At 43.9% G+C, this 22,692-nt stretch overlaps 2 protein-coding genes across 2 annotated transcripts in view; one reads left to right on the top strand and one right to left on the bottom strand.

Annotated features, from left to right (window-relative positions):
• DNAJC7 (DnaJ heat shock protein family (Hsp40) member C7) overlaps positions 1 to 13,955 on the bottom strand; it is a 53,290-nt gene extending 39,335 nt beyond the window's left edge. Inside the window, exons 1-2 of the mRNA XM_077252154.1 lie at positions 13,744 to 13,955; positions 5,439 to 5,527 (exon numbers count right to left, since the gene is read on the bottom strand). Coding sequence (XP_077108269.1) covers positions 5,439 to 5,527; positions 13,744 to 13,817 — 163 coding nt within the window. The 5' untranslated portion in view covers positions 13,818 to 13,955. The remainder of the gene's footprint in view (positions 1 to 5,438; positions 5,528 to 13,743) is intronic.
• Positions 13,956 to 13,981: 26 nt separating this feature from the next.
• Positions 13,982 to 22,692, top strand: part of NKIRAS2 (NFKB inhibitor interacting Ras like 2) — a 33,502-nt gene continuing 24,791 nt past the window's right edge. Inside the window, exon 1 of the mRNA XM_077252156.1 lies at positions 13,982 to 14,115. The gene's annotated coding sequence lies outside the window, so the exon portion shown is untranslated. The remainder of the gene's footprint in view (positions 14,116 to 22,692) is intronic.

The raw sequence follows: 22,692 nt of genomic DNA, 5'->3' as shown, positions 1-22,692 counted from the left end.
GGCGTGGCTTAAAAACGGAAAAGACAGACTATATATGTAGCTAAGGGCCCTCATTAGCGAATCGAAGCGCCGTGGTGCATGATGTCCCGCCCGGCGAGGACGCCCGCCGGCGCGCCGCACAGACGATGGGGAAGAGGACGTGCGTCATCATTCCCCATCACCATAGCGACGCGCCCGGCCAGCGACGCCACCGGAAGAGTACAGCGCATACAGGAGGTGCTTCTGCGCATGTCAAGACTCAGCTAGAAAGAACTGCAGCTGCTACGTAAGTATCTGGCAAGGAGGTAAAGCGTAAATATAACCAAAAATCTAATCATAACTAGCCCGAAAATCCTAACAGCAGTGAAAATACCCTGCCAGATATATATTAGCCATCATCTACCAAAATATCGGGGTAGTGCAAATATAGATAAATATGATAGAAAACAATAAGGGCAGTTAGAAGTATAGAAGTATAAATAGTCCAAAAGGCAGCGAAGATACACTGCCAAATAAATACTAACCGACTTCTACCAAAATATCGGGGTAATGCAATTACATATAAATATGATGGCCTCTCCAATATTAATCTGGCTTAATGTCACCTTACAATAGCAAGGTGGCATTAACCCTTCATTACCCCATATCCCACCGCTACAGGGAGTGGGAAGAGAGTGGCCAAGTGCCAGAATAGGCGCATCTTCCAGATGTGCCTCTTCTGGGGTGGCTGGGGGCAGATGTTTGTAGCCAGGGGGGCCCAATAACCATGGACCCTCTCTAGGCTATTAATATCTGCCCTCAGTCACTGGCTTTACCACTCTGGCGGAGAAAATTGCGCGGGAGCACACGCCAATTTTTTCCGCCATTTAACCCTTTATTTTAGCAGCTACAGCGCCCAAATTTTGCACACACACACTACTAACATTAGTAGTGTGGAATATGCAAAAAAAAAGGGGGATATGACATGGTTTACTGGGTGTAAACCATGTCTCATATCCTGTCGGGTTTTTGTGAAGGAGAAATGAAAAGCCGGCAATTGAATTACCGACTTTTCACTAACACCGGTGCGTATTTCTCACAAGTCACACTGCTGGTCCGTGTGGAATCCGTATTTTTCTCGCCCCCATAGACTTTCATTGGCGTATTATTTGCGCAATACGCTGACAAACGCAGCATGCTGCGATTTACTACGGCCGTAGAAAGCCGTATAATACTGAACCGTAATATACGGCTGATAGGACCAGACCCATTGAGAATAATTGTGCCGTTTGTTTGGCGAGTTTTACGGACGTATTTTCTGCGCTCATACGTCCGTAAAACTCGCTAGTGTGACTCCAGCCTTTGGAGTCACACAATTCATTTTAATATACTAAGAAATGGGGGAAAATATTTAAGTGCGAAGTGAAGTTGTGAGGGAAAAAAAAATAGTTTTTTGGGGTTTTAATTAGTGATGAGCGAACGTGCTCAGATAATGGTGTTTTGATTATACAGCGTCTTTTCATGGTAAAAAGGAGCTCGGTATATGGTTTTCCGAGTCAGTTCAATTACAGCAATGTTAAAGTTATGTATATACGGTAGTTTAAGCGGTGAAAAAAAAAATTGAACATTTGGAAAAAGAAAGAAAAAAAAAAAAAAAAAAAACAGAAAAACAACAAAAGTAAAATTTGGTTGGTGTAGCCGTTCTCTACAACTTGTGCTGTTTATTATACAGAGCTAATGAATATGTAGGACTATGTGGCAGTAGGTTTACTAGTCTTCTACTGATGAAACAAAAATCAAACCTACACATATTTGGTATCGCCGTGTTCAGAATCGCCCGATCAATAAAAAAAGAGCGTAGCGAGAAAAAAAAAATTGAAACGCCAGAATTGCATTTTTTTGGTCGCCGCGACATTGCATTAAAATGCAATAACGGGCGATCAAAAGAACGTATCTGCACCGTAATGGTATCAAAAACGCCAGCTCGGCATGCAAAAAATAAGCCCTCAACCGACCCCAGATCATGAAAAATGGAGACGCTACGGGTATCGGAAAATGGCGCAATTTTTTTTTTTTTTTAGCAAAGTTTGGAATTTTTTTTCACCACTTAGATAAAAAAAATAACCTAGTCATGTTAGGTGTCTATGAACTCGTAATGACCTGGAGAATCAAAATGGCAGGTCAGTTTTAGCATTTCGTGAACCTAGCAAAAAAGACAAACAAAAAACAAGTGTGGGACTGCACTTTTTTTGCAATTTCAACGCACTTGGAATTTTTTTCCCGTTTTCTAGTACACGGCATGCTAAAACCAATGATGTCGTTCAAAAGTAAAACTCGTCCCGCAAAAAATAAGCCCTCACATGGCCATATTGACGGAAAAATAAAAAAGTTATGGCCCTGGGAAGGAAGGGAGCGAAAAAGGAACACGGAAAAACGGAAAATCCCAAGGTCGTGAAGGGGTTAATTAAAAAAAATGTGGTGGGCTCCCATGCAATTTTCTGCGCCAGAGGGCGAAAGCTGACGGCCGGGGGCCAATATTTGTAGCCTGGGAAGGGGGTTAATACCCATGGATCTTCCCAGGCTATGAATATAAGCCCGCAGCTGTCAGCCTAGCCTTTACTGGCTATTAAAACAGGGGGAACCCCCCCCCCCCCCCCCAAAAAAAAAAGAAGTGGGGTCCCCCTATATTTTATAGCCAGAAAGGCTGATATTCATAGCCCAGAGAGGGGCCATGACATTTGGGTGCAGAGTTTTCTGCACAAAATCTGCATCTCCTGGCAGAAAATGCAGCTGCGTTTTCGATGCGTTTTTTTTAATGTGGTTTTGGATGCTTTTTTGAGCGTTTTTTATGCGTTTTTGTAAGCTAAATAAAGATGCATTATTGAACAAAAAAACAAACAAACATTTGTGATGTCATTTATTGTCCAACCTTCTCTTTTACATTTGTCCAACCCACACTCCATTACAGATAGATAGATAGATAGATAGATAGATAGATAGATAGATAGATAGATAGATAGATAGATAGATAGATAGATAGATAGATAGATAGATAGATAGATAGATAGATAGAAAAAGAAAACAAAAAGCAGCACCAAAAGAAAACAAAGGGTGCAAAAAATCCTTCCAGGTATATAAACCTCATGCTATTATCCAGAAAAATGGAGTGCTGCCTTCATTTTTCTGGATAATAGACAGAAAGATAGATATGGGATAGATCTATAGATAAATAGAAGGAATGATATAGATAGATACATAGATCGATAAATATTATCCATCTTTAGATCTATCATCTATCTCATTCCTTCTATCTATCTAGTCTATCATCTAATTTCTTTTATCCCATTCCTTCTATCTATCGATAGATAGATCTACATATAAATAGATAGATCTATAGATACATCTATTCATATATCTATTTACAGATATATCTATGGATAGATGTAAATAGATATATGGATAGTTATATATCATACATACACGCACACTGCGTGCAGAATTATTAGGCAAGTTGTATTTTGATCACATGATACTTTTTATACATGTTGTCCTACTCCAAGCTGTTCAGGCTTGAGAGCCAACTACCAATTAAGTAAATCAGGTAATGTGCATCTCTGTAATGAGGAGGGGTGTTGTCAAATGACATAAAAACCCTATATAAGGTGTGCTTAATTATTAGGCAACTTCCTTTCCTTTGGCAAAATGGGTCAGAAGAGAGATTTGACGGGCTCTGAAAAGTCCAAAATTGTGAGATGTCTTGCAGAGGGATGCAGCAGTCTTGAAATTGCCAAACTTTTGAAGCGTGATCACCGAACAATCAAGCGTTTCATGGCAAATAGCCAACAGTGTAGCAAGAAGCGTGTTGGGCAAAAAAGGTGCAAAATAACTGCTCATGAATTGAGGAAAATCAAGCGTGAAGATGCCAGGATGCCATTTTCCACCAGTTTTACCATATTTCAGAGCTGCAACGTTACTAGAGTAACAAAAAGGACAAGGTGTGTGATACTCAGGGACATGGCGAAGGCAAGGAAGGCTGAAAAACGACCACCTTTGAACCAGAAACATAAGATAAAACGTCAAGACTGGTCCAAGAAATATCTTAAGACTGACTTTTCAAAGGTTTCCTGGACTGATGAAATGAGAGTGACTCTTGATGGGCCAGATGGATGGGCCAGAGGCTGGATCAGTAAAGGGCAGAGAGCTCCACTCCGACTCAGACGCCAGCAAGGTGGAGGTGGGGTACTGGTATGGGCTGGTATCATCAAAGATGAACTTGTGGGACCTTTTCGGGTTGGGGATGGAGTGAAGCTCAACTCCCAGACCTACTGCCAGTTTCTGGAAGACAACTTCTTCAAGCAGTGGTACAGTAAAAAGTCGGTATCGTTCAAGAAAAACATGATTTTCATGCAGGACAATGCTCCATCACATGCCTCCAACTACTCCACAGCGTGGCTGGCCAGTAAAGGTCTCAAAGAAGAAAAAATAATGACATGGCCCCCTTGTTCACCTGATCTGAACCCCATAGAGAACCTGTGGTGCCTCATAAAATGTGAGATCTACAGGGAGGGAAAACAGTACACCTCTCGGAACAGTGTCTGGGAGGCTGTGGTGGCTGCTGCTCGCAATATTGATCGTAACCAGATCAAGCAACTGACAGAATCTATGGATGGAAGGCTGTGGAGTGTCATCATAAAGAAAGGTGGCTATATTGGTCACTCATTTTTTGGGGTTTTGTTTTTTGCATGTCAGAAAGGTTTATTTCTAAATTTTGTGCAGTTATTATGGTTTACCTGGTGAAAAACAACTGAGATGGGAATATATTTGGTTTTTATTAAGTTGCCTAATAATTCTGCGCAGTAATAGTTACCTGCACAAACAGATATGCTCCTAAGATAGCCAAATCTAAAAAAAACCCACTCCAACTTCCAAAAATACTAAGCTTTGATATGTATGAGTCTTTCGGGTTGATTGAGAACATAGTTGCTGATCAATAATAAAAAAATATATATATATATATATATATATATATATATATATATATATATATATATATATAGTTAGATAGATATATCCATAGATCTATAATAGCAAGGCCGATGTTTATTAATGAACATGTTGAATTAAAAAAAAACAAAAAAAAACAACAATGTAACCAACCCTTCAATGACCGGTGCGTAGCAGGAAGTAAGGAAGTGTAGCGCAACTGAAATCAGTGGCTGAAATTCACAGCCGTAAAGGGTTTATTGAATACAGATGTGGAATGATTAACGCCTTGTGATAAATCTGACTTTGAACTTTATGGCTGAGTGCCGCAACTTTCTTCTGGATGTAATATACAGTATGTGATCTAGCAGGACAGGAAAAGACATGTATAAACAAACTGGTACCTTCCATGCTTCTCAGTGCCACGGCTATCCTACACGAGCGGGCAAGCTGGGCGATGGAAAGGCACAAATCCTAAGCACGCCAGCAGTACTCACCGATGGCCTTCGTATAGTAGTTGCAAGCTTCAATGTACTCCTTCTGCACATAGAACGCATTGCCCTTCTCTTTGTAAGCTTCGGCCTCCCTGTAACAGAGAAAGAACAAAAAAAAAAATCAGGCTATCATCTTGTAATAATCCCTGCACATACTCATGGGAGAAATGGGTAACCAAAGTTATTTGCCCTAATCATGAACAACCCCTTTAAAAAGCTCTACGTAAACATGGAACAGTTTGAACATGGTCCTCTAAAGCTCGACTGTTTCTCTCAAAGGGTGTCCGGCCGTAGGCTATTCCCAACATCTCCCCTTTTACAACTGTTTTGTATGGGGAGAATAAAGACCCCAACATACATTAGATGGCTGTCGGCTGAATGAAGGCTAGACGATAGTTCAGCAGGCAGCATCTCTCCAGATTCTTCCATACACAGGACAGCACCTTCTGCCGAGCGCTCCTAGGTACTCTACGGAAGAGACGCTGCCAGACATCTCTGGCAGCGGCTTATCTCAGGGAGAACAAAAGGATTGATGGTTCGAAATTGGACATGCTGCATCTTTAACCATCTCGACAATTATGTGTCCAGAGGCCTCATACACAGACTGTCTGCCAAACCCAACAATAATGGAAGGTTCGACCAACGTTAATCTATTGTCTACGGGGGGTTTAAAAGGCCAGACCCTCTGACAGTGGTTTATTTCCTCTGCTAGGAGGATTGAACACTAAAACGTAACATGTTCGGTCCTGCTTTCAAATTGTTGGATCTGGTTGGCCCAAGTCTAAATGTATATGGGCATCATAAAGTTAAAGGGAAGGTGCCACCAGTATTCTTGTAGTTAGTTTTTGTGTGAAATTAAGCTTAAAATAGTAATTAAAATGTATTAATGCAATGTTTTCAAACATTTCTAGATGAAAAATATATATTTTCTTACAAATATATATTTACCACTAGGGGGAGCATTTTCCGTTTTAGACCTCAAGCAGCTATAGTGAGACTTACCAGCTTTACTGTTAGCTGGAAAATTGGGGCAGTAACTGCTGACATCAACATTTCCCTCCCCTTTTGGGTGGTCTAGTATCCCTGGGGCAGAATGAAGAGTAGCATCACAGGGCAGTGCCATTTTGTGGGTGACTGCCCTGTGATCTGCTATCACCAGCAGTTACGGTCTCTCTCTCTCCCATCAGTCTCTCTCGCCCAGATGACATGATTCTCTCTCCTCCCTCCACAATGTCTGGCCATTCACTGCAGCTCCTTATCTTACTGAGGGATAAATCACATCTCCTGTGGAGCAGCTGACAGCTCCTGCTCAGATAATGCTAATGGTACACTGTTCCTCCTTGATGTCTCTGCTATTCTGCCAGTGCTTTTCTCCTGCATTTTACTCCCATCAGCCTTCAATCTAGGATCTGTTCTGCTTGAAGTTGTACTGCTTATGTTAGCAGATCTGAGGGCTCCATGAATATGGCAGAACACTCCCACTACTGTGAGTTGTGCAACCCACAGAGGCGTGCGCAGTTCACAGCAGTGACAGGTCTATTACAATAGATAGGGTCGGCCTCCGTCTGTTATCTCCTATGACCATGAGGTGCCGTATTATGACACTGAAAGTGTCGTGTTGCTACTGTGAAACCAAGATGTCAGCCCCCAGTGCCTTTTTAAAACTCCTACAACACAAAATATGTTTCAAATGCAATCAAAGCTTGGTTATAACAGCATGTTATGCTACATTACATTGATTTATTAATGATTTACAAACGTGGTACCTTCCCTTTAAAAACCAAGTCAATTCCAAAAGTGTAAACCACAGGGACTTATGTACCCCATGCTCTTTACGGCCATTTTTCCTTTCATATATTATAACTTGGAAAGGTTTTGCTTTGTCACACTGTTGATCTTACTCATGCTCCCGGAGAAAAAAAAATAAAGAAACGTATGAGTTTTGGACCAGAGTTTAAGTACATTATAGATGTCTGAGGCTCTGATTTTTTTATTCTTTCTTTGGTTACTTACATAACTTTCTAATATATTATTGGAAATTACTCCTTTAATCACACGAGTAACAGGTTCCAAAGAACAACTATTGGGAATCAAAAACTGCTCAGTTTATCATGAAAAAGGTCCCACTGCAATCGAAGAACATCCGAAAACTAAAGTGAATAATTAAAATAACGCCAAGGATCATAAAGCAGACATCAATACAGAACAAAAAGATGGGCCCCAGCAGCATATTGTGTGCTCCGGCTACCTGGGACTTGTCTTGCGCTGTAAGGGGAATCCTTTATAATGTAACTGAGCAGTAAACAGTCGCCCCCCCACCCCTGGTTTTTAAGCAGGAGACTTGTACCATGAGGAGGGTGGGGGCTGAAATCATACTAACAGGACATGGGTGGGGGACGTCTTCACCCACAAATACCTGCAGTATGAGCTCATACATACAAGCTGCTTCCACGCTCCACTAGAACAGGGGCTTACGGACCCCACTGGGCCTCAATGTCATGAACGCTTGATATGAAATTGACACACAGACGGAGATGCTGCCCTCATGCTATAGAAAGGTCCATGGAGAAAGGGTTCAGCATGCATTGTTGACATGAACTTCTACATATCCTAGTAGACCCTTCACTGCTCAGTGTAGGGGGCACACGTAATGGGGCAGGACACACAACACTTAATATGAACATTTGCAATCTGACAAACAGCACTTCATCAAGGAGTCAGCTCCTAGTTCTCTAGGGCCACCATGTGATGGGCTTAGCTTAGTAAGGTGATGGGGCTCTATCTTGGGAAACAGACTTCAATGGGCTTAAGAGAGCAAATATTTGATTACTGAACAATGGAAGATAATTGCTGGGTCAGCTGAATCCAGATTCCTGTTGCAGCATCCTGATTTGAATCAATGAACAATTCATATTGGGTGTCAGCAGATCAGGATGATGGAGGTGGACAATGTTTTCTTGGCAAACCCTGGGTTCTCTGATGGGCAGTAGGACTTAAACATTGGCTGACCGAGCCTATCCCTTGATAACAGTGACTTCCCCAATGACAGAAGGTCACTTTCAGCCAGGGCTGTGGAGTCAGTAAGCCAAACCTCTGACTCCTTAATTTCCATGACACCGACTCCACGACTGACTCCACAGCCCCGCTTCCAGCAGGACAATGTTACTTGCTACAAGGGTGGTGGAGTCATAAATTGGTTCCAGAAACAAGACAGCTGGCTTTCCTTCTTTCCACAGTCCTGATCATAAAGATCATCTCTGGGACAAGGTAGACCAGGTTGTCCAGAATAAGTCAGTACCTCCATCTAATTTGAGGCAACTATGAGACGCTACCCTGTCTGCATGGGCCAATATTCCATTCAACACCTACAGGAGTCGATGCCACAATGAATAGCTGCATTTCTGAGGGCCTAAAGGTCTAAAAAGGTATTAGATGGGCGTTTCTAATAAAGTAGTCGACCAATGTATACGGCCATGATTGTCCCATAAATATATTATTACCGACTCCTAAATCTACAGTCCTTTGTTCACCTCTGGTCTTTATTACCCAACTGCAGACTTGGCAATGTCTGTGTCATGCAGTGACCTTGGAATATTTTCTGTCCTGCTGGCACCGGGCACCCTGCTAACAGGCTGAGCTGGGACTTGTAATGCACATGCTATGCACAGACACTGCTCCAAGCAGGGGTGCAAGGACAAATTCATGGAGCAGGGACTGAATGCAGCTCATCATCATCACAACTGTCAGGCTGGAATTAATCTATTTTATCTGCAGATGTAAACTGGGAGTGTGGGTGACATTTATTCAGCGGTGACAAGACTCTGCTGCAATCACCCTCGTGTGCCGGGCATCCGCTCCAGCAATCACTGCGCAGTGCAGGGGTGAATGAGCTGGAAATCCACAGCAAACCTGGGCTCTGCAGCGGGAAACGTGATGCCATCAGCGTGCAGAACGCCGGCCCTGCCATCTGAAGCCCGGGCTATAAATAAGAGCTGGTTACGTCGGAAGGAAAACTTTGCTGCGCTCCACACAGACGCACACGGCGGAGGAATCAGAGCTTTACTCAATCACATAACATCGTCCTACACATCCGAGAACGCTGTCAGAAAAACGGAGCGTGGGAAGATGCTACTTATAACGTTCCTGTCATTTCCATCACAACACCCTGATAAAAGGGGACGGAGCGGCAGGAGAAACGCTAGGAAAATGCACTCAATGTAGGTAGGATGGCGGGAACATGGAAGCCGTAGTGCTCTCTTAAAGGGAAGGTTCATGCTCAGCTCCAGTGGACTGGAGACGTAACATGCTACCAGTTCCTCGCAGAGAGAAGAGCCACTTTCTTTCTCTCTTTACTATAGTGTATGGATCTCTATGTATACCGCTCATCCGGAGTGAGGCATACATGGCAGAAAAGAACCGTAGCCCCCTATGCTCAGCCGAGGTCACCGAGACCCGCACTGCGGGACACGATCACGTCTAGGAGAAAGGTTTAACCCTTCATGGCTCTATTCTGATTTGACCTCTGTGTTAAAAGGGTTTTCGCACACGATAAATGGTTAAAATAGCAAAGGTTACTGATCAAAAATCCTCTCTATTCTGAAGACCAGGGGGATTTTTAATGATGGCGTTTACTGCTCATTGCCAAGGTTACTGGCCATCTGTGCGGTCTATCAGCAGTGACCGGTCTCCCAAGTAAGAAGAATAAACTTACAAAAGCTAGGGATGGCAAGTGCTGCTCTGAGCGCCCAGGGACTGGATCAGTCCCTGCGCTACTCTGATGATGCTGAGGTAACGTTACCTCTGCCAGTAGCCTGCCAGCGTGCACAGCTCGAGCCAGCGGCCCAAATAAGGGTACTGTCACACTCTGCAACTTTCCAACGATCACGACCAGCGATACGACCTGGCCGTGATCGTTGGAAAGTCGTTGTGTGGTCGCTGGAGAGCTGTCACACAGACCGCTCTCCAGCGACCAACGATGCCGAAGGCCCCGAGTAACCAGGGTAAACATCGGGTTACTAAGCACAGGGCCGCGCTTAGTAACCCGATGTTAACCCTGGTTACCATCGTAAAAGTAAAAAAAAACAAACAGTACATACTCACATTCCGGTGTCCGTCAGGTCCCTCGCAGTCTGCTTCCCGCACTGACTGACTGCCGGCCGTAAAGTGAAAGCACAGCACAGAGGTGACGTCACCGCTGTGCTCTGCTCTTACATTCCGGCTGGCAGACTGCAAGGGACCTGATGGACACCGGAATGTGAGTATGTACGTTTTTTTTTTTTTTACTTTTACGATGGTAACCAGGGTAAACATCGGGTTACTAAGCGCAGCCCTGCGCTTAGTAACCCGATGTTTACCCTGGTTACAAGCGAACGCATCGTTGGATCGGTGTCACACACACCGATCCAGCGATGACAGCGGGAGATCCAGCGACGAAAGAAAGTTTCAAACGATCTGCTACGACGTACGATTCTCAGCAGGGTCCCTGATCGCCGCTGCGTGTCAGACACAGCGATATCGTATGGATATCGCTGGAACGTCACGGATCGTACCGTCGTAGCGACAAAAGTGCCACTGTGTGACAGTACCCTAAGTCACGAAGGCCTGACCCTTCAGCACAAGAGGAAGGCTGAGGAGCAGTACACTCCTGAAGATTGAGCTTACGGAAACTCAGTTACAGCTACGCTATGGGTCCCGTAGAAGCGCACACCTGTGCGAAACGGCCGCCGTCCTGACGTTCTGTCCACATCGCTCCCTCCGGCCTCTGCTGTTTTACGTAACTCCAGAATAAGGCCATGTGCCTACGTTGCAGAATCTAAGCAGAATTTTCCTCATCAAACCAGGACACCCTTGCCAGGAAATCCGCTCACGTTTTTCGTTGCTTTTTTCGCGTTTTTCATGCGTTTTTTCATGCGTCCCAATACAATTCTATAGTGGCGAAATCGCCACGATTCTGCAAAATTAATGAACATGCTGCGTATTTTTCCGTGATGCATTTCCACTGCGGAAAAAAACGCAGCATGGGCACAACAATTGCGGACTGCTATTAAAAATAATGGGATGCGTTTTGTAAGCGTTTCCACAGAGGAAAAATGTGGCAAAAACGCTTAAAAAAACGCAATGTGGGCACATAGCCTAAATGATTGCTTTTAAAGGGACGGTGAGTGAAGCCACGTTTCTGACTATATATTATGAATCTTAGGGCTTACTCTCATAGGCGTGTAACTCGGATGAGTACGATCGGATGTTTTATCGGACGGCACCCGGACCAATGTTATACTTATGGGGCAGTGCAGCATGCACGCAAATCGCAGCATGAACACCCATTCAAGTTTAGAGGTGCGTGGAAAAGATAGGACTGCATTCGGATGTCATACAAGTGCAGTGTAATTTAAGTGGACCTGGACAATGGAGAAATTACTTTCTCCGTCTCCTCCACTGCGATTCTCTCATGCGAGAGCAGACCACTGTAAACTCACACTCGGCCCTCTGACAGAGTCTGAGCAGAACGTCATTAGCAAAATCGGCTCCATTCTCTGGGAAGAGAAAATCATGGCTGGTGTGACCCCGGCCGTCAGTCACTATTTTACAGGAAGTGCACATCGGTCTGCAGACATGGTGCTGGTGGCAGACTGCACTCACTACAGGACCGGAAGCAGAATATAACTGACAACCTATTGCTCTGTCATTAGTCTAATATTGGGGTATGTGCCCTCAGGTGACCTCATGGGGGCACATAATGCCCTGTATACAATGTATGTCCATCTACATCAGTCCTGATGCTGAATAGTGCCATCTGCCATGCTGAAGCCCCCAATGGGATATCCAGATGTGAGGACAAAAGGCGCAGACTGAATCCACACTTACAGGCCATTCACGGACCACCCGCGGGTCTCCTGAGGAAACAGCCTCACACATGCCGATAATGCTGCTAGTTCGGGTCAGCAGACCCCCGGTTGCTCCGAGCATTGTGGTCCGTATACAATCCATTGAATGTGGATGTGAATTCAGACTAAAGTGAATCGGTGATCCCCAACCTGTGGCTTTCCAGCTGGTGCAAAACTACAGCTCCCAGCAAGTCTGCAGCCTATGGACATATCTTAGGAGCTGTCATTTCAACTGAAGAGCACAGCCTTGATTCGTAGAGGTATGTAATGCCACGTACCCATCCGCCCAAATAATGATCCATATTATTACAGAAGGACCATCCACTTCTATGGGCTCCATCCACAACTCAGATACTGTATGATGGAAATTACATAGTGTATCTGTCACCATAAATACAGTGTGTCCAGACAAGAGGTGCAGTCTGCTGAAACTAATGGGGTGACAGGCGCCTCAGTCCCCGGGATCTGCCCCAACAATCAGACAATCCCTCCAAACTGCTAGGAATGTGCACATTAACCTGTGAGACATGCAAATTGTCTCTCCAGAGAGGAAGAGGACTAGAACTCTAGTGCCACCTATAGGAAGTAACAATAATAACAGTCATCAGCGAGCCTTGTCACATGACTCAGGGTACAATCTCAATTTGCAGACACTGTTTCGGGTACTGCCCCTCATCAGTGCAAAGTGTGAGATCTGGTTTAGCTAGTCTTCTTCCTCTCTGAAGAGCAATTTCATTTCCCAGAGGAGTGTGCCTGGCTCATAAGTCTCCTCACTTTCCATAGTGAGAAAGATTACCCCTTAGAAACCCGTCAGACACAAACTACAACCCATGCATCTGCTCTGTGCGGTGACCAGGCCGCGCGCCCTTATAGTAACATAAGGGGCACTGTTGCCATAGAAACCAGGATATGACTTATTTACTATACTTTAGCAGATCGATTGCTCCGTCTCATTGCCCCGAACACACGACCTCACACCAGCGCTCTATCATCAATACGGGGTGGTCTAGTGTGTACGGGGTCCGGTCCGGGAGGTCCTGCTGGATGAAGCCCACATAGGCTCAGCTGTGTGTACAGACAGGAAGCAGTCCCCGGCAATTCTCCCCATGCAGGGCTGTTGGGATGTCACCGCCCTAGTGGCCATTCTATACCATTGCACATCCCATTGTGGATCGATGACACGAATGAGTCCAGGACTGAGCCACCATACACAGCGCCATCAGCTTCCTATACCCATGGGAGGAGCAGGTGTCATTCCCAGTAATGGGGGCTGCATGTGGCAGGGCACAGCCCGGGTACACAGATGCCCCCACTGACTGGTGAGGACCCCAGTGAGGCCTCCGGCTGCACGTCACCCCTCCCCCCATCACCACAGCCGACACTATCAGCCCCATCCAAGAAGCAGACACATTCATCGCACATACCTATCCCGCTCCTCCGCACTCCTCTCCGGCTCTGCAGGCGCCATCATCACATCGCAGTCCGCGGTTGCCGCCATCTTACCGCCGGCTTAGAAGGGAAGGAGAAAGGGAAGCGACTTCCGGGTCCTCCACACCGACATGAGTGCCGATGAGACCCAGCAACTACCATAGAGATGCAACAAGAAGTCAGGCAACCGCACCGGAAGTTTGTGAGCGTCCATCTTAGAAGAGGGCACCGGCAAAGAGGAAGTCATGTTGTCATGGAGACTGAGACGCCTTCAGTGCACAAGCCCCGATTACACGGCTGCATTCATCATGTAACTCCCGCCTCATCAGGAGAGGAGTGTCAGGCTGCGGTCACACTAACCGTATTTGGTCAGTATTTCCCTAAGTATTTGTCAGCCTAAACCAGCACTCCATACACAGAATCCCCCCTCAAGTGACCCCATTTTGGAAACTATACCCCTTGGGGAATTTATCTATAGGTGTAGTGATGATTTTGACTCCTTGGGTGTTTTCCAGAAACAGCAGCAATGAATGTTGCCGAGTAAAAATTGCAAACTTCCGTTGTAGTAGTGACCAGTACATTATGCCCAGCCCGTGCTTCTGGAGGCATGCACCCGCTCTCATCACTACAGAAATGCCAAATGTGGGCACTATATGTGGTTTAGGTACACTGTGGGGCTCAGATGGGGGAGGGGGCATTTGGTATGGGAGCAGAGAATTTGCTGAATTTCTTTTGGCGGGTGAGGGATCATTTCGCTTTTCCAGAGCCTTTGTACTACCAGTAACATGGAAGCCCCTTATATTTCCTTTAACAGATGATGGACCTGAATGGGGACTTGCTTTTTTTTTGTGGATTGAGTTGAAGCTTTTATTCGGGACATTTTACATAACGTTTGGGATCACAGTTATCCAGCACGCTACGCTGAGCACTTACTTTGGGGTTTCCAGCTAAATCTCTGCGTGACGTGATTCAGATGAAACCCACGAGGGATATAATCACTATCATGAGGCAGCTGAGTTACTCTGGACTCTGTCTGGCCTCTTCAGCAGTGTTCTTCTTTTCAGAAGTGCACAAAACTGTGGCCGACGGCACTTTTATGCAATCCTAAAAGACGGACACCACTGGATCACAGGTCCTAGGGCGTCCACAGTGCCTCCATCTGCCTCATTATAGGGAATCTTCCGCTGGGGGTTCTGTCTGTATCACGTATTTCAGAGATTTACACGGAAACCCAGATGTAAGCGCTCAGTCAGGATAAATGTGCGCCGAGCCTTACTGCGATCTTTGGGAAGCAGAATGAAAAAATCAACAGCAGGTGAAGAATTGGTTTAAGTACGGTATAAGTGATTAGGAGACTTTATGTTTTTATGTTAGTTTTTGCATCATCACATTTTGAGAGCTGTATTTTTTCAATATTTTGGCCAACAGAGTCATGTGAGGGCTTGTTTTTTACGGGACAAGTTCTAATGTTTATTGGTTCCAAATGACATTTTTTGATCGCTTTCTGTTCCGATCTCTGGGAGGCAGAATTAACAAAAACCAGCTATTCAGGAATTTCTTTTGGGGGGTGGAGGGGTTTATGCCGTTATGTGTGTGATAAAATTGATAAGGCAGTTTTATTCTTCGGGTCAGTACGATCACAGCGATACCTCATTTATATCTTATTTTATGTTTTGGCACTTTTATACAATAAAAACTATTTTATCGAAAAATAATTTATTGTTGCATTACTCTGAGAGCTATAACTTTTATTTTTCCGCTGATGGATCTGTATGGCGGCTTGTTTTTTGCAGGACAAGATGACGTTTTCAGCGGTACTATGCTTATTTATATCCGTCTTTTTTATCGCATTTTATTCCACTTTTTGTTCAGCAGTATAAAGCATTGTTTTTTGCCTTGTTTTTTTTTTTTTTTTTTTTTTTTTAAATTTATGGTGTTCACTAAAGGGGTTAACTAGTGGGACAGTTTTATAGGTCCTGTCATTGCGGACCCGGAAATACTAAATATGTGTACTTACATGGTTTATATATTTTTTTCATACAAATGTTTATATATATATATATCTACTATATAATTGTCTAAGGGTCACTTCCATCCTTCTGTCCTTCTGTCTGTCGGCAACTTCCGTCACGGATATTCATTCGCTGATTGGTCTTGCCAGCTGCCTGTCATGGCTGCCGCGACCAATCAGCGACGGCCACAGTCTTATTAGTCCCTCCCTACTCCCCTGCAGTCAGTGCCCGGCGCCCGCTCCATACTCCCCGCAGTCACCGCTCACACAGGGTTAATGCCAGCGGTAACGGACCGCGTTATGCCGCGGGTAACTCACTCCGTTACCGCCGCTATTAACCCTGTGTGACCAAGTTTTTACTATTGACGCTGCCTATGCAGCGTCAATAGTAAATGGATCTAATGTTAAAAATAATTTAAAAAAAAAAAAAATCATTATATACTCACCTTTTGCTGCCTTTCCTGCTCCTCGCGACCCTCTGGTAACCGCTCCGTGCAAGCGGCAGGTTCCGGTAGCAAGGATCGTATGGGAGAAGGACCTGCCATGACGTCACGGTCATGTGACCGCGACGTCATCACACCCTGGGACCGGAAGCTGCCGCCTGTACCGCGCACAGGAGACAGAACTACAAGTATGGTGAGTATGTTAGAACTACACTGGGCCCTCGGATCGGAAGGTGAGTATGTTTATTTGTTATTTTTTAACCTGTGACATACGTGGATGGGCAATATACTACGTGGCTCTGTGCTGTATACTGCGTCGCTGTGCAATATACTATGTGGCTGGGCAATATACTACTAATAATAATAATAATCTTTATTTTTATATAGCGCTAACATATTCCACAGCGCTTTACAATTTTGCACACATTATCATCGCTGTCCCCGATGGGGCTCACAATCTAAATTCCATATCAGTATGTCTTTTTGAATGTGGGAGGAAACCGGAGTACCCAGAGGAAACCCACACAAACACGGAGAGAACATACAAACTCTTTGCAGATGTTGTCCTGAGTGGGATTAGAACCCAGAACTCCAGTGCTGCAAGGCTGCAGTGCTAACCACTGCGCCACCGTGCTGCCCACGTGACTGGGCAATATACTACGTAGCTAGGCAATATATTACGTGGCTCGTGGCTCTGTGCTGTATACTACGTCGCTGTGCAATATACTACGTCGCTGTGCAATATACTATGTGGCTGGGCAATATACTACGTGGCTGAGCAATATACTACGTGGCTGGGCAATATACTATGTAGCTAGGCAATATACTACCTGGCTCTGTGCAATATACTACGTGGCTCTGTGCTGTATACTACATCGCTGTGCAATATACTACGTGGCTGGGCAATATACGTGACTGGGCAATATACTACGTAGCTAGGCAATATACTACGTGGCTCTGTGCAATATACTACGTGGCTCTGTGCTGTATACTACGTCGCTGTGCAATATACTACGTGGCTGTGCAATATACTACGTCACTGGGCAATATACTACGTGGCTGGGCAATATACTATGTGGCTGGGCAATATACTATGTGGCTGGGCAATATACTATGTGGCTGGGCAATATACTACGTGACTGGGCAATATACTACGTAGCTAGGCAATATACTACGTGGCTCTGTGCTGTATACTAAGTCGCTGTGCAATATACTACGTGGCTGGGCAATATACTACGTGGCTGGGCAATATACTACGTAGCTAGGCAATATACTACGTGGCTCTGTGCAATATACTACGTGGCTCTGTGCTGTATACTAAGTCGCTGTGCAATATACTACGTGGCTGGGCAATATACTACGTGGCTGGGCAATATACTACGTAGCTAGGCAATATACTACGTGGCTCTGTGCAATATACTACGTGGCTCTGTGCTGTATACTAAGTCGCTGTGCAATATACTACGTGGCTGGGCAATATACTACGTAGCTGGGCAATATACTACGTAGCTAGGCAATATACTACGTGGCTCTGTGCAATATACTACGTGGCTCTGTGCTGTATACTACGTCGCTGTGCAATATACTACGTCACTGGGCAATATACTACGTGGCTGGGCAATATACTACGTGGCTGGGCAATATACTACGTAGCTAGGCAATATACTACGTGGCTCTGTGCAATATACTACGTGGCTCTGTGCTATATACTACGTGGCTCTGTGCTGTATACTAAGTCACTGTGCAATATACTACGTGGCTGGGCAATATACTGCGTGACTGGGCAATATACTACGTGGCTGGGCAATATACTACGTAGCTAGGCAATATACTACGTGGCTCTGTGCAATATACTACGTGGCTCTGTGCTGTATACTAAGTCGCTGTGCAATATACTACGTGGCTGGGCAATATACTACGTGACTGGGCAATATACTACGTGGCTGGGCAATATACTACGTAGCTAGGCAATATACTACGTGGCTCTGTGCTGTATACTACGTCGCTGTGCAATATACTACGTGGCTGTGCAATATACTACGTCGCTGTGCAATATACTACGTGGCTGGGCAATATACTACGTGGGCTGTGCAATATCCTACGTGGACATGCATATTCTAGAATACCCGATGCGTTAGAATCGGGCCACCATCTAGTATATATATATATATATATATATAAATATATATAATTATGGTAAAAAATGTTACTTTTTAAATTTTTTACTTTGTCTCACTATGGGACTATCATTTTATGCAGACTGATCGCTTGTAAAGCATGGGGATGCAGCAGTGATTGCGGCATTTCGGGGGTTCAAGTGCCGGGTGTCAGCTGTCAAAATCAGCTGATACCCGGTGGCGATCGTGATAATGTAAAAATTCATCACTAATCAATTAGACCCAGGGCACATGGACGGATTATTACGTCAGATGCCAGAAAGGGGTTAATTCATAATCACATCCTCATCTTCTAACACTCTTACATTCATCTTCCATACCCCACACCCATACACACGGTCATCAGTCGCACTAAACACCTCTCAAACTCTCATGAACTGAAAAAGGTACAACATTTTGTTCAAAATTCATACAGAACATATTTTTGGAAAATAACATTGAATCTATTCTGGATACAATACCACCCCTATCAGCATGGTATGTCGGCGGTGGTGGGATGCCAAGATCAAGAACAACAGCAGCATCTATAAGGGAGAAATCAGAAATAAGATCAATAGTGACTTGTGGGTTTGTTGTTTCCAACAAGAGGCTCTATAGAGTTCAAGTCTTCTTCTTCTCTGAAGAGGCAATTTGCATATTTAATTTCCCAGAGGGGCATTGCACGGCAAATAAGCCTCCTTACCTTGGCATGCCAGAGCTGGTATGTCACTCTCCACAAGGCGAAACGTTACTCCTTAGACCAGGGGTGGGGAACCTCAGGGCCGTAACCTCGATGACCTTTTATCAGGCCCCCGAGCATATTCTCAGGGACCGCATTCTTGGGCAGGAAGGTGTATTTTGATTACAACCAGCTCATTAATTTCTTCTTGCTCTGTTAGCACACACAGTGTTCACTACTGAACACTGAAGGGCATGCAATGAAAGATTACGTCCTGACACCAGTGCCAGAGTCAGGATGCACTTTGTGGGTGGAGTTTGTACGGCCCCCGCAGGATGGTATAAATATCCAAATGGCCAAAGATTCCCGACCCCGGCCTTAGACCATAGAGGATGACATTCAAAATGTGTCTGGGATGAAAGCTATCCACTTTTAACGTTGTATTGCCAGCACAAGGTTTTCCATAAATGGTGTCATGAATTTTATACTATATAGTAGGCCCCCCAATAAAAAAAAACAACTCCTTTTTTCTATTAGTTTGCCTTAATAAATATAAACAAGATCATTCCGATAATTAAGACAGAAAGGTGACCTAGAGTTTCATTTCGTTATCAATGATGACTACATTTTTATTTCATTATTTTTTGTTTGTTATTTCAAACATTGTTTAAATTTTGGAATATTGTGTATGTTTTGATATTTAAATATATTTATCCAATTTATTTATTTTACAATTCTGACCACTGTCACTTTATGTGGTTACAACTCTGGAACGCTTCAACGGATCCCACTGATTCTGAGTTTGTTTTTTCGTGACATATTGTACTTCATGTTAGTGGTAAAATTTCTTCGATATGACTTATGTTTATTTATGAAAAAAAACGGAAATATGGTGAAAATTTGGAAAATTTAGCAATTTTCAAACTTTGAATTTTTATGCCCTTAAATGAGAGGTATGTCACACAAAATACTTAATAAATAACATTTCCCACATGTCTACTTTACATCAGAACAATTTTTGAAACATAATTTTTTTTTTTTGTTAGGACGGTATAAGGGTTAAAAGTTGACCAGCGATTTCTAATTTTTCCAACAAAATTTACGAAACCATTTTCTTTAGGGACCACCTCGCATTTGAAGTGAGTTTGGGGGGTCAGTATAACAGAAAATACCCAAAGTGACGCCATTCTAAAAACTGCACCCCTCAAGGCGTGCAAAACCACATTCAAGAAGTTTATTAACCCTTCAGGTGCTTCACAAGAACTAAAGCAATGTGGAAGGAAAAAATGAACATTTTACTTTTTTTCACAAAAAAATTACTTTGGAACTTAATTTTTGTTATTTTCACAAGGGTATCAGGAGAAAATGGACCATGAAATTTGTTGTGCAATTTCTCATGAGTACGCCGATACCCCATATGTGGGGGAAAGCCACTGTTTGGGTGCATGTTAGGGCTCAGAAGGGAGGGTGCACCATTTGACTTTTTGAACGCAAAATTGGCTGGAATCAATGATGGTGCCATGTCGCATTTGGAGACCCACTGATGTACCTAAACAGTGGAAACCCCACAATTCTAACTCCAATCCTAACCCCAACACACCCCTAACCATAACCACAACCCTAACCCCAACACACCCCTAATCCCAACCCTAACCACAACACATCCCTAATCCCAATCCTAACCCTAACACTAACCCTAGCCCTAACCCTAACTTTAGCCCAACTCGCTTTAGCCCAACTCTAACCCTAATGGAAAAATGGAAATACATTTTTTTTTTAATGTAGTTATTTTTCCCTATCTAAGGGGGTGATAAAAGGGGATTTTATTTACTATTTTTTGTTTTGATCACTGTGATAGTGTCTATCACAGTGATCAAAATGGACCAATAGGAAAATTTTCCTATTGTTGCCGGGGGCCAGTCGGCAGATTGGGCAGCACGGTGGCTTAGTGGTTAGCACTGCAGCCTTGCAGCGCTGGAGTCCTGGGTTCAAATCCCACCAAGGACAACATCTGCAAAGAGTTTGTATGTTCTCTCCTTGTTTGCGTGGGTTTCCTCTGGGCACTCTGGTTTCCTCCCACATTCCAAAGACATACTGATAGGGAATTTAGATTGTGAGCTCCATTGGGGACAGCAATGATAATGTCTGTAAAGCGCTGCGGAATATGTTAGCGCTATATAAAGATTATTATATTATTATTATTATGTCGGCGGGCGCACTACGCATGCGCCCGCCATTTTCACCTGGAAGAAGATGCTGGGGGACATCATGGGGGGATTCCTGGACTCCAGAGGTACTGGGGGAAGGGACTGGGGGAGCCTATTTCTCTCTCCTCTGACCCCGGAGAAATTCTGACTCTGGGGGGCACTATACACTTTTTCCACAGCGCTGTTAATAAACGGTGCTGTGGTTTAAGTACTCTTAATTGCCAACGTGAAAAGGCGTATCGACGGTCATTAAGGTAAGCGGTTAATTCTAGTGATGTCACTGTGGAGGGAGTATGTTAATGTTATTAAATAAAGAAAGCAATATACAAGGGATATGTTATGATTAAGACTGATCAAGTGGAAATCCGTCAACACCAGAACACTGTACTGTTTGTGACCTGATTTTATAAAATTTTATAAAATTTATAAGGCTGCCAAGATTTTATCGGAGACGCCAGCTTTTTTGTTGTTGTTATATTGGACCACTTTAACCCCTTCACCCTGAAGCCTGTTTTCACCTTCCTGACCAGGCCAATTTTTACAATTCCGACCACTGTCACTTTATGAGATCATAACTCTGGAAGGCTTCAATGGATCCTGATGATTCTGGGAATGTTTTCTCATGACATGTTGTACTTTAAGATAGTGGTAACATTTCTTTGATATGACTTGCGTTTATTTGTTAAAAAAATGGAAATTTGATGCAAATTTGGAAAATTTCGCAATTTTCACATTTTTAATTTTTATGCCCTTAAATCAGAGAGTCATATCGCACAAAATAGTTAATAACATTTCCCACATGTCTACTTTACATCAGCACAATTATGGAACCAACATTTTTTTTGTTAAGAAAAGTTATAAGGGTTAAAAGTTGACTAGCAATTTCTCATTACAGCAAAATTTGCAAAACCATTTTTTTTGGGACCACCTCGCATTTGAGGTAACTTTGAGGGGCCTATATGACAGAAAATACCCCAAAATGACACCATTCTAAAAACTGTACCCCTCAAGGTACTCAAAACCACATTCAAGAAGTTTATTAACCCTTCAGGTGCTTCACAGGAATTTTTGAAATGTGGAAAAAAAAACCATTTACTTTACTTTGACCAAAATTTTCTTTTAGACCTAATTTCTCTAGTCACCTTCCACGACAGCAGTATCGGAGGATGTCTCCCCGCCCTAATGGGGGACAGGAAACAAAGAGGTTAAATACCCCTCCCCTTCCTACAACCAGCAGTGTTTTCCTGTCCCCTATGGTTCATGAAGAGGTCTCCTGATGGTGCTGCCGTGGCCGTTGATCTAGAGCACCCAGAACTACTTACTGCTGGGCAAGTGAGGTCGGGGCTCTGCTCTCCTCCTCCATGTGCTGCTCCCGTCTCCATGTGTAATAATTATAGGGGATAACTCAGGAGACTCTTTGCGTGGAACAAGACAACTACAGGACACAGT

The sequence above is a fragment of the Ranitomeya variabilis genome, chromosome 4 (assembly GCF_051348905.1).
Source record: "Ranitomeya variabilis isolate aRanVar5 chromosome 4, aRanVar5.hap1, whole genome shotgun sequence".
Lineage (NCBI taxonomy): Eukaryota > Metazoa > Chordata > Amphibia > Anura > Dendrobatidae > Ranitomeya > Ranitomeya variabilis.
This window is presented reverse-complemented; position numbering and strand designations above follow the sequence as displayed.